The sequence below is a fragment of the Seriola lalandi genome, unplaced genomic scaffold, assembly GCF_002814215.2.
Source record: "Seriola lalandi dorsalis isolate HSWRI2012SDOR001 ecotype SW California unplaced genomic scaffold, Sedor1 jcf7180002054585, whole genome shotgun sequence".
In the NCBI taxonomy this organism is placed as follows: domain Eukaryota; kingdom Metazoa; phylum Chordata; class Actinopteri; order Carangiformes; family Carangidae; genus Seriola; species Seriola lalandi.
Genome location: NW_019525138.1, coordinates 3,601,731 through 3,614,079, shown reverse-complemented (window position 1 = coordinate 3,614,079; position 12,349 = coordinate 3,601,731). Strand labels below are relative to the sequence as shown.

Below are 12,349 nucleotides of genomic sequence, written 5' to 3'. Positions count from 1 at the left end.
CCAATCAGAGTGTCCAAGTGGCTTTTATTTTCATATCACAAACGGCATATCAATATATAAATAAAACAATCACCATTTTTTTCACTTATAATTTACTTTAATTACAAAAAACATACATATAAGGTGCCTCCTTGGCGAACAATGTGAATACAAATTAAATAGTTATATTGCAATACGGAAATGAGTAGAAGGATGTTTGATAAGTAACAGGTGAAATATCATGAGGTCATCTTTTAAGTGCTTCTTAATCTTTTTAAACCTCACCCGTATAGTTGAACTGTGTTGAAACCCACAAAAGTTATATTTAAAATACGTATGACCCCAAACTTTACAAAGATACGCAAATAAGCTAAATGTTGAGGAAATGTGTATAAAATGATCCACAGACATTGCAAATATTTCCATTTGATTGAAAGCCATAAAAACATGGATTCTTAGGTCTGAATTTGCCCTGTAAACATCATATAGCTTTCAGGAGAGGCTGAAACTGTGCTATTAGTTTTTTCCCCATTTACATCACTTTGTATTAAGTTCATAGATAAATAAAAGATATTCATGGCATTGAAAGCATCCTCACTTTACTTTTAGTGCCTAAAACTTCCGCACAGGACTGTGTCTTAAACTGTCAAACCTTAAAGCAACATAGAGGGGAAAACTGGATGGGGTTATAGAACGTGTCTATGTTGGTGTGTACTGTAGTATTCCTCTATTCGATTTGAAAGTGGTGATGGCGGTGAGTGTGAGTAGGAGGTTTCTGGAATATCCCTGAATTGAAGGAAGCCATGAAGTGGGGTGGGCACAGGGAGCTGATGGACTATATTGGTCGTCATCAGTAGATCTGGTCCCAACACAGCTCTAACCTGCAGTCGGCAGATGTGGGCAAGACAGGGAATGGAGTCTAGAGGGAGCAAAGAGAATAAAAACAGTTACAATTCAAGTTTACTACAGATAAGTAGGAGCATATACTGCTGTATATATGTTGTCATTGTACCTAAATATGGACTTGGTTCCCAGGTCTTTTCCACCCGTCTTTCATTCAGAATATGTTTTAAAGGGGCAGAAAGAGTTGACCAGTTTACAAACTCTAGTAGGTAATTCAACACCTCGTTGTCTGCCTGTTCCAACCTACAAAGTGGATAGCGGACAGAGAAAGAATGATCAAGAACCGCCCTCTGATAACTCACCAAAGAAAGACTAAAAGGGAGAAGAGAGCCTTACATGTGGGGTTGAAGCAGTAGAGAAGGGTCCAATCCTGCCTTCAGAAGCAGAGGAAGCCAACAGGCAGCAAAATGCACTTGGTTTTGTGCCACACAGAGCAGCTCCCTCAGTTCCTGCAGCTTTAACACAGTTTTCCCATGATGTTGTGATACAGTACAGTCCCTGATCAAAGTCTCTGGTCGAGGGATCAATCTGTGCTCAAGTATCAGCTGCAGAAAGTCTGTTTTGTCAGTGGCCAAGGCATACATCCAGTCCTCCTCAGTCAAACTTGCTCCTGCAGCTACCAGCAACCTCACTATTTCACTGAAAGAGATTTTAATCATAGTCAATAGCACACACATCTGTCTTATTTTGTGTGTGTTGTTGGAGTGTGAGTGGTTTAAATCTGCTTTCTTACAAACCTGTATGGTTTGTTGGACATTTGACACAAGGCGAGGGCGAGTGGTGAACGGAGGCCAAAGTTGTGTGTGCAGTTCTGGGCATCTGGGCTATAGCCTTCACTTAGGAGCAGCTCGACACTCTTGATCTGACTGTTGTGGATGGTCACGTACAGTGGACTTACCATGCCATCACCACGGTCACACACACGATCCGTAACAGCTATCAGCTTCCTGAGGATACTGCATTAACAGAATTACAGACGTTTAATGTGAAAAATTTGTGTGAAACTACGTATAGCATCTCCAAAAATGTCAAACGATTTGCTTCTTTTCTCTATTGTTAACAACATATCCTAGTTATTAGACTCTGAGTTGGACAAAACGAGCTATAAGAAGGTGTCAATTTGGGCTTAGAAAAACTGTAACAACATTTTTCACTATTCTCTGACATATGCTAAATGATTAATCAATTGTTAAAAAAAAACTGACAGACTTATCAATGATGAAAAGAGTAATTAGTTGTAGCCCTAATGATGATACACTGATATTATGACTGAGGCCGGCTGGTCTGAAAGAATGATTGCACAAAGTTCTACTTGTACCCTTGAGTGACTGTTGCAAGATCAAAGGATTGACAAGAAAAAACTTTTCTGACGTACAAAATTATGAAGAATACTGTTTCCCTAAATACTCTTTTTGTGACAAATGCAACATGTGATGAGAGATCACAAGTAGATACTGTTTCTTTTTAAGGGGTTATAACCTTATATACTGCCCAACAATGCCTAAATAAAAGACAAGACAATTACAAGTCAGTACCCGATGTGGCCAAACTCAGCAGCAGCATGAATGGGAAACTGGGGCCAGCCCTGGCTGCAGGTTCTGTTAGGATCTGCCCCATGGTCCACCAAGAAATCCACACATGCCTGGTGACCCTCTTGGGAAGCAATCAGCAGTGGTGTAGCCAGATCAGCTGCCTGGGTATTCACATCGGCACCTTAAGTGAAAACCAAAACAAAACTCATTATGTATTCCATTTTACTAGATTATTAAGACAGGAGTGAAAAGAAGAAGCATGGAGTAGGTTTGACACAATAAATGTCTCTACTCAGCAGCAAATTGCAACGTATCAATACTAAACTATGAGCAAATGTGTACACACATGAAAGCATAAAGAAAAATATTTTACCAGCATTAACAAGGACTTCTAGGCATTCCTGCTGTCCATACTGTGCAGCCACAAAGAGAGGGGAGATCCTGTGGTCGTCTAGTGCCTCCAAGTTGCATACATCAACCAGTATGCGCACTATTTCACTGTGACCCTAAGGGAGTAAGAGAGTAAGTTCATTAATAGTCAGGTTAATAGTCGGGATACACCACACAGTGGTGAGTGTGTGTTTGTGAGTTTTATTATTACCTTATAAACAGCTTGATGAAGGCAGGTCCAGCAGGACGCAGTGTGTGTTCTGTTGACCTCTGCACCTTTACCAACCAGCAGTTCCACAACCTCCTTGTGTCCGCCATCTACAGCTGTTGGAAATTAGCAGCTGTTAAATACTGCAGATGGAATTAATTCAATCAAATTTAGCTTCATTATCCAAAAAACAAAATTCATTTGGTCAGAACAGCATACAAGGGTAAAAGCAGTGCAAAAGGTGATGTGCATGTGTTATACCTGCATACAGAGGACAGGACAAATCATTAGTTAGCTGGTTGATGTTGGCATGTGCTTTCAGGAGGAGTCGGACCACTGCCAGGTGTCCACGCTGTGCTGCCAGGTAACATGCAGATTCCCCCTCATGTGTCAAAGAGTTCACATAGGCACGACAGCCATGGGAGGAGCCTGCTGACACAGTCAGAACAGGAAAAACTTAAACAAAAGTTGTGTCTTAACTTTAAAGTAAATCTCATAAACTAGCACAGAAAGAATTGAGTGATTCATCATTCAGATTAATATATTCATTCAATATATATATAATAAAATATATTGATAACAAGTTTGATTACTGGTTGAAAATTAATGGTGTAAATAATTTATCAAGCATGAATTCAAAACATTCTCTGGTTCCAGCTTCTAAAATCTGAGGATTTTCTGTTTTCTCTGCTTTCTATCCTTTTAATGTAGGTTTTGGAATTTAATCTGTCAACATAACCCCTGTGTGAGGGGTATTATGCACATTTGTTCTTACGTTTGACAGGAAAGGCTTACTCAGTAATGAAATGTAATCATTACTTGCAGTCCTAGTCCAATTTGAAAATGTCACTTTGGATTTTTGGAGCAATTTTACTATTTTATATTTTAAATGATCATCTGAAAACAATAACAACAATCAAACAATTATTAGTTAAGTTAAAGACTGTTAAGGCAGTAATTCTGGATACTAAACAGTGAGAAACGTCCTAGTTGTGTGGTTTGTCATCAGATAAACAAAAGGAAACCGTGAACAATAAAAATTCGTCTTTTGCCAAGAGAAATAAACAGATCTATAATCCTGGATCGGTTTAGGCCTTTCTTACCGCCGACAGCAGACAGAATTTCTAGCACACACTCCGTGCTGCCAGCTGCTGCTGCCTCATGCAAGGCATTCCAGCCGCGGTTGTCCCGACAATCCACACTGCAGCCCCGCTTTATCAGCCTCCTCACCCGCTTCCTGCAGCCTGCACGAGCTGCAGCAGCAACACTGGAAACGGTGTCTCTGTAGCACTCCGTGAAGTCCATCCCCTGCCCCAGAAACAGTTATCATGCCATTGTCTGTTTGCCAGTTAGCAAGAGAAATAGAAGATGAATCCTTACATGACATCAAAATACTACTCCAGCCGCCTCACTAACACCGTAAACTCTTGACATTCCATCACACAACACTACATACAGTATTAATTAAATGTGACACGATATATAATTAGTTTAACTCGAATAAAAGTGCGTTTTTACCCAGTATCAAAGCAACGACGGTCTTGTGATATGACCGTCGTTGTTCCGTCGCTCTTTATTGACGTCACATCACAACAATGCGTCGGGTTCATGCGACACGGCAGCTGTAGTTCGGTGCGTTGGATTTAACGTTAGGATTTAGCGGTAACTCCGGTTATAATTCGCCGTTTTATCATTGTATCTGCCTCCGACACGAGATAAGTCAATGGTTTTTGATTGGGTCTGAAGAAATGCGAAGAATAGAATTCAGAAACGCTTTGCAAACAAGCTAAATCAACGGTTTGAGCTGAAGCGATTTCAAGGTAATTGTGAACAGTAGTGTTATGGCTTAATTTTAGCAGCTACATTGTTTATTTGCAGTTGTTGCTGTTGTTGCAAAGGCTTGATTTACGTGTAAATGTAATGTAGACTGGAATTTACAATTTTGAAATAAAGATACTGGTCAAACCATCCCGACATCATACAGCTGTCAAAGGCTATTTCTCAGTGACTGTATAAAATATTCCAGTTAAAAGGAAAAAACAAGTATCTATACAAAATATGCACATCGGAAGCTAAACATGTCAGATACAGCTATAGTGCAGCGGCTTAAAGTTTATTTGTGTTAAAAATAAAATAAAATAAAAACAAATCAGAAGTTGCCTGAAAGAAGTTTTCCGAAATTGTCTCTTAGCTTTGTGCTTATCTCTTAACTTCTTACACATCTTATGTCTATCTTGATTCAGCCTTGTCTCACAACTTCTACTTTTGCTCCAATTGGTCTCCCGATTGTTTTTATTTACTCTTGTCTCCTAAGTTGTTTCCTGTCCTGTGTGTCCTAGCTTGTCTCCTAGTAGGTTACAGTCCCTGTGGACTCAGCAACATCATGGTGGATATTGCTGTGAAGAGTGGAGCTGCTTGGGTCTGTCATGCAGAGGGACATCACCTGGCAGATGTCCTGCTTCCTGTTCACATCAATGATGAAGACGATCATGAAGAGGAGCTGGGTCAGTCAGAGAGAAACGGGACAAACAGGTAAGACGTTTGTAGCCTTACTTGTGTGTAACATGGGCAAAGAAATGTTACCACAGTTTCTACTAATGTAAGATGACTGAGAGGTGAATTTCCTAGTCTTTGAGTGAACTGCACCTTAAACACTAATCTTTGTCCCTCTCCGGGGCAGTCCTGTGCTGTTGGAGCAGACCGAGGAGGGGTCTCCCTGCGTCCTGACTGTTCACTGTAGCCCCACCTCCCCTGCTGCCATCAGCCGCCTGCTGGTCATCAGCGAGGCACGAACCATGGAGCTGTATGACCAGATGGGAGAATACTGTGGGACGGTACGGGGGGAGAAGGATGACAGCATCCAGCCAGACAGGTAGTAGTGATAGTAGTTTAGTTTTTTTTAAATTTACACAAAATAAGTTTTCAGTTCCATTGGTATTAATCAGTTTTAAGAGTCAGTTATTAGCATAGTTAGTTCATCTGGAGTTTGAATTTAGTCAGTGACATGTCATGTCACCCCTACTGTCTCTCCATATGTCCAATCAATTAGTAACAACTGATGAATACAAGATAAAATGCAATAAATATATATAAAAACATCAGTTGACACAGATAGATTTATTCTTTTATTTACTCTTTTATTGTTATCTAGTTCTGATAATATGTCTTGGATGTTGAAGCAGCATCTCCTTTATTCCTTGCTCACAGTGAGGACAGAGGGCCTTTCTACAGGAAACGGCTGGTCCTGGAACACCCATCATCTGCCTGTGAAGTGAAGGTGAGCTAGGTTCAGGGTCAGAGGTCAGCCCTAACACAAAGAGTACAAGTTGTAAGCTGTCTTAGTGTTGGTATATTAGATACCCTAGCATCTTCTGAACTTAATTTTAGTATTGACACCTGTAAACTGTTTACACAGCTTTTAATGTCACTCCACACCTCATATCATTGCCTTGGACCGGGCACTTTTTTTCATCCAGTTACATTTATATTTCTATATGTCTATGAGTTTGGTTCTGTCTCCCTCTGTCCGGTCTCCAGCTGCTCTCCCTGGCTGGTAGAAGCAGTGTCCTGGTGTCTCAAGTCATCGTGGGTCTTAAACCGCTGCAGCCCTGCCCAGTCCGTGGCCCTGGCATTGACATGCAGCAGGTGCAATGTCTGGTTGAAGAGATGGGAACGAGCCTCTCACCAGGAGCCCAGAACCTCATGGACATGGTCCACTTCCAGCAAAAGGTGAGAGTAAAGGAGCAGTGAACTATTGATTACCTTTATCAAACTCTAGAGGGAACTAAAACTATATACTGATGGATTACATGTTTTAGCTCATTACCTACCACTTGCTAATATGTCACTTCACTGCTGACTGTTCTCCAGAGTGTGGCATAAGGTTTTACACTATTTATCAAATCCAAGGTAGCATTTGGTTTCAGGTCATTTCAGTTTGTAATGAAAGTAAACTGTATACTGGATACTGTAAACACACAAGCAGGGACTGTTTCAAAGTCTCTCCCACGTGTGTTCAAGAATGCTCTGACATTCAGATGTGGGAGTGGCATGCTGAGTTTGTCCTCTGGATTCGATTTTCTGACAGTGTAGCAAATTAAAATGATGCTTTTCTGCCTCTGGCCCAAACCTTGGATGACATAGTATCCTGGAAAGCAACATCAAAATGTGTTTTCAAATTTGACAACTTCACTCTGTATCTACAGTACAGAAATCAACCTAGAGTAAAGCTGATGTGTGTTTCTTTCCAGAACCAGACCAGCTCCCTGGGCGGTTTCCTGCCTCTCCTGATGGGAGGTGGAGCTTTGTCTTTCCTGGCTCAAGGAGCGAACATCTCCCCAGCAGCCGTTAACAACCAAACCCCATCTGCAGAATCTGCGGTATCAGTATTATCTGTGCTGTTGTTTCCCCTCAGTTACAGCTAGAAAACTAAACAAAAAATCTGTCAGTCAAACAACGTGACAAACAACAAGGGGGCATGGTTGGCAAGCAACAGTGGAAGTTTAAACTGGTCTGTTTGGTGTTGGTTGTAGTGTGGAATTAAGCAGCCTATCACCAGATAGGGAAATCATCCAGTGTATAGTACAAGTGCAAAAGTTCAACATCTAGTGCTCCTCCTGTTGCTCTTTATAAGGCATTATGATTAATTATAGCACAGCACCAACAAATTAACTCACAATTTAGCTAATGGGGTAGTTGCTGAACAGCGGTTTAGATTTGCAATTCATATATATCAACTTGATGTCTTGACTTGTCAGTCAAACGAGGGTTCAGGTATGTTTACATATACTATATGTATTGGATAGTTTCAGAGAGTCTTGTTTCTGTGTTTAGCCTCCAGTGGGCTTCACCAGCCCTGCAGACGAACCTCCACCGGCTCAGAATGGATCGATGTCAAACGGCTCTACGTCCTCGTCTCCGGACCGTCTACTGTCTGGTGTCAACGTTAAGAACACAGGTAAGGATTGTGATCTCATGCACAATGAAGGCAACACGGAGTAGACTCAGGGAAAATGACTTCACCAGGAGTTTGTGCTGAAGCATTTGCATTTGACGTCGTGGACATGTAGAAATGAAAATTGACTTTGGAACCTCAAATTTGTGATGTCATTACTTGTCAGTATTTATTTAAAAATCTTTCCAGGAACTGTTTTGCTTGGATCAAAAAAAGAAAAATACTCAAATCAAACTTGAAGGAAACTGTAAACACAGCACCGGCACGGAAAAAAAAGGTTTGACAGGCATGAAAACGATATCTCTTGTGTTCATTGCTACACACTGTCGTTTTTTTTTAACCAAAACGTTTTATTTAATAATGTAGCCAACTACTTTTTTTTTCCGTCTTAGTGAGCAGTGACAGCATTGGCCATGCCCAGTTGGCAGAGATGATGTCACACTTCCTGAAAGCTCAAGGACACGGACAAGCGTTGAGCCCCGGCCCTGAACTTCTGCCCATGCTCCAGAGCGTCTGCGGTCAGGTGACGCAGCTGAGGCTGGATGATGCTGCAGCAGCGGCAGAGAAGGAGAAGACGATGAGAAATGGCACATGGTAAGTGAGAATTGAGACGTTTCTGTTGATACATGTGTCAGTACCAACTTCCTGCTGCTGCTCAGAGGAACTAAAACCCAAATTTAGATTATTCTGCTGGTTGAACTGGTCAATAATGTCATCCTTTCCTCTCACACCCACATCTGATTCCATCTCACTATATCAAGAAGTAGCTCCATGTTGATGATCAGATGAATTAGCTCCACCTAGTGTAAGAAAGATGTTACAGCTTGGATCCTGTAAACAAACACTCAGATAACTGAGGCTAAGAAACAAATAAATTGAATATTTTAAATCATCAATACTAATAAATAATTATTGCTAAATAGATAATTATTTATAATTGTTACTACGACGCTATGCTACTATCCTTACTACTACTACTAGTATCACTACTAGTAGATATAGAATGAGTATTATACTGGAATTTAAAGTGTAGATATTCCTTTTAAAGTGAGATACACAGCCACACTTCATGGTCCATCCTTTACTGCCTCTTGTCTTGGTCATTAATGACAGTCTCCACAACAACACTGAACTAAACTTGACATTGCCCTTAAAACTGCTGGCAGTATTCACCAGAGCACATCAAGGCAAGATCAGGTAAAATAGCAGCTTTGCTAAAAAGGATAAAGCAGTTTGCTGGCATGCAGAACCTGGTGAGATTTTTAGCTTAAGCTCCTTCACTGCCTTGCTATTGCAATATCACCCACAACCAGGCAGAAATGTCATGTGATTGTTTTTAGAAAATAAAACCTTTTTAAGTCTACTTTCATAGACTCAGACTAATTGTTGTGTTTACTTCTTGTTGTGGGGAGTTTTGGAGTCACAGCTGCTCTCACTTTCCATCACATCCGTTCTACACACAGTGAGCCAGCCCCACAAATTCTCCCGATAAACACGGTCCGAAGTCACAGTTTAGGCCTTTGCTCATTTTCTTTAGCTTTTCCTCAAAAGTGAGCAACTGTGTAGATGTTTATGTCCCTGTAAACAGGCTGTTTAATTCCTGATTTAAAAAGTACTGCGGTAGAAGCGCTAAGCTTTTCTGATCACTGTGTTCAGTTATTGTTGCCACATCATTGTCACACAGTCACATTGTCGAAGGGGAAAAGCACGAGGATGAAACAGAGACTCATTTATTGGGATTTCAGGGGACAATAGTTTTGGTTGTTTGATTTCACATTGTTAGCTGAAAGTCAGCAGACACTCAAACATCTCCCACTGCTTCATGATAGAATATTCGCAGATCTCCAAGGTTCCCGGCAAAAATCCCACATTGATCAGACTTATAGATCTCATAGATCAGAATAAATTGAAATAGTCACTGAATTTATCATGTTGTTTTTCAGAAAACATTCTGGTTAGTGAGCAACTGACAGACTCAGCTACAGAAGGATCTGGGTTGGTCCAGTGGTAGTTAACAGTACAGGGCTGACACAGAGACAATACAGTTCATTTATCAGCAGTGCTGAATGTGTGACTCATTAAAAATTCTGGCAAACTGCTCCAAACCAATTTGAAAAAATTACATTTGAACCGACACTGATGCAAAGTCTCGGTGTCAGCTAACTTGATTTACTGCTGATGTTAGTTTCAATTCAAAATTGAAAAATGTTTTTTTGAACTGGTGCCACGCACACTGCTGCAGTTTGATAAATGAGGCTCTTTGTCAGAGCAGAACAGCACATGTGGGTTGACAGAGAACGTCAGCTGAGTCTGACTCTACATCGAGGAGAGGACAGCAGCTCAGCGGTACGTCTTCACCACTAAACATCAGTCAACTTACCACAGGCTAAAACCTTTACAGAGATTAATACACTAAATTAGATTCCAGAGAAAAGGGAAAAGTAGCATCTACTGTGAGAAAATATTTGGCACCACAAAGTTCAAATATAATTGTAATTTGTAAAGAAAATTGTAACATGATAACAGTTAGCTATAGTGAAATGTTTAAATTGTACATTTTATTGTTTTACTTTTGTACCTGCCTCTTTTACTTACTTTTAAACAATTCCTACATTTCCCAGAATGCCTTTTGACAGTTGCAGGAAGCTGTTGCTTTTAGCTGTGAAGCCACCTTGTAGGTGGAGGGAGCAATGATGTTGGTAATAGAAATAAGTTTCATTCACAGTGGAGATACTGTCAGAGTAATGTGTTGGCTTATAACTCTGACGTGTCTTCAAGCTGCATTGCATTTTGGGGAACTGAGGCAGCGGCTGCATTGCATTCTGATCTATATCCTGTTTCTGTGGTTGCCTAAATTTGTCCCTATTATACCTCCACAATGGAGTTCTTACCAAATTCTGACTTTAACTAAAACCTTATCAATGATTCGTAACATCACTCGCGCAGAAAAAAACATGAACTAACAAAGCTATCAAATTTACATCACTAACAGCTGCTTTGTAACACAGGGGATTTCCCCTTTAACAGCAGGGTATAATAAATATTGCTGAGCAGACAGACAGCAAGGATCAGATATGGACTTTGGGGGAGTTTAACCACAGTGTAAAAGAGCAGCAGCAGTCAGGATTTTCTCTGGTTGTAACAGAAGCCTAATTACTGGAGCTGTGGGAGCAGTGGGATTGGAAGTGGTTTGAAGATTCTTCAAGATCCTTGAGGGTAAAAAGTAATGCCGTTGGAATCTGCTTCGAAACCCCAAATGCAAAGACATGCAAAAGAGACTGGAAATGTTTGAGAAGCTGGAAAAAGAGATGTTTTGTGAAGCATCTTGGTTTTTTAATTTTCCCTCCAGGTGGTTAGGATGATTCACAGCCACACTCAGCTGTCTGAGAGTTTCATACAGAAAAAAATCTCCCTGAGTAAAGTATGCACAGAAGGGTTTTTAGGGTCAGCATTGATTGTACAGGTGGTTTAGCTTTAGTGTCTGTGTTTATATTTGGGAGTTTTTTTCTCTGATGTGGCCTCACGCTCACGGATCTGTGACAGCTCAGCTCCCTGTCTCCTCCTAAATAATAATCCTAAATAATCCTCCTTTCTCCTCTCATTTTGATGCCTAATACCAAGTCACATAGTGCAGTTATTATCAGAACAAGCGGCAACTAGTATCAACAAGTTCTGAGAGAAAAATGAAGCAGGAATTGGCATTCCTGTTCAGACAAGGTTTTCTGTGGGTGGATGGATTAGCAGATGTTATTAAACTGGTATTATTATAAATGCAAAGGTTTGCCTTGGTTCAGCTTGACCAGGTCACTTTTTATAGGTATATAGTGGAAGTGATGTGTTAAGACATCACTGAAGAGGAAGAATCAGTGACAACAGGTTTTTAAATAGTGTCCAATAGGTGAATTCCATAAATGCTTTGCAGTTGCTGGTGCAATAAAGTTTTATATACATTTATACATTATTATACATGCACAGTAAGAAATGGCCACTCTTTACAGGAGCAGCGATTACATAGGGCTCTAGTATTTTGCTCCTTTTAGTCATGGAAGGGTTTAGATACATTGATTTCTGTCTATGTATCTTCACTTAAACTGATAAAGCAAAGTGCACACCACTGCTGGGAGGGAGTTGCTGCTTGGATGTTGTGGTTAATTACTGAACAGGGGAGTGATTTTGGACACAGCCAGAGACGTTATAAGGCCTTTCACACAGCCAAGGTCTTAAAGTGGCTCCTAACTGTGATAATTATATACACAGTTATCCAGTTTTCATTTTATTTGCACATTAGTGAAAGGTTCAGTGGTATCAAAGAGTGCATGCCTCATCTTGGAATTAAACTTTACTATGAATTCACTTTGCTTTAATCAAATATTACCTCATTGC

The 12,349-nt window shown here is 40.4% G+C and overlaps 2 protein-coding genes across 3 annotated transcripts in view; one reads left to right on the top strand and one right to left on the bottom strand.

Moving 5' to 3' along the window:
* Nucleotides 1-7: 7 nt before the first annotated feature.
* asb3 (ankyrin repeat and SOCS box containing 3) lies at nt 8-4,581 on the bottom strand. 2 transcript variants are annotated; one of them, XM_023418931.2, is made up of 10 exons: nt 4,531-4,581; nt 4,116-4,350; nt 3,274-3,441; nt 3,016-3,128; nt 2,788-2,920; nt 2,418-2,595; nt 1,620-1,838; nt 1,219-1,521; nt 992-1,125; nt 8-898 (listed from the first exon to the last, which is right to left on the bottom strand). In XM_023418931.2, exons 2-10 carry the CDS (start codon nt 4,315-4,317, stop codon nt 666-668), a joined length of 1,683 nt encoding a protein of 560 aa, XP_023274699.1. In that variant the 5' UTR covers nt 4,318-4,350; nt 4,531-4,581; the 3' UTR covers nt 8-665. The 2 variants fall into 2 exon arrangements, with proteins under 2 accessions (XP_023274699.1, XP_023274698.1); XM_023418930.2 differs by having other exon boundaries at nt 4,116-4,320.
* Nucleotides 4,582-4,619: 38 nt separating this feature from the next.
* The window catches only part of cunh10orf88 (chromosome unknown C10orf88 homolog), a 9,115-nt gene continuing 1,385 nt past the window's right edge, over nt 4,620-12,349 (top strand). Inside the window, exons 1-8 of the mRNA XM_023418933.2 lie at nt 4,620-4,832; nt 5,352-5,544; nt 5,693-5,884; nt 6,220-6,289; nt 6,550-6,741; nt 7,263-7,391; nt 7,846-7,969; nt 8,359-8,560. Of these exons, the coding sequence (XP_023274701.1) occupies nt 5,396-5,544; nt 5,693-5,884; nt 6,220-6,289; nt 6,550-6,741; nt 7,263-7,391; nt 7,846-7,969; nt 8,359-8,560 (1,058 nt within the window). The 5' untranslated portion in view covers nt 4,620-4,832; nt 5,352-5,395. The remainder of the gene's footprint in view (nt 4,833-5,351; nt 5,545-5,692; nt 5,885-6,219; nt 6,290-6,549; nt 6,742-7,262; nt 7,392-7,845; nt 7,970-8,358; nt 8,561-12,349) is intronic.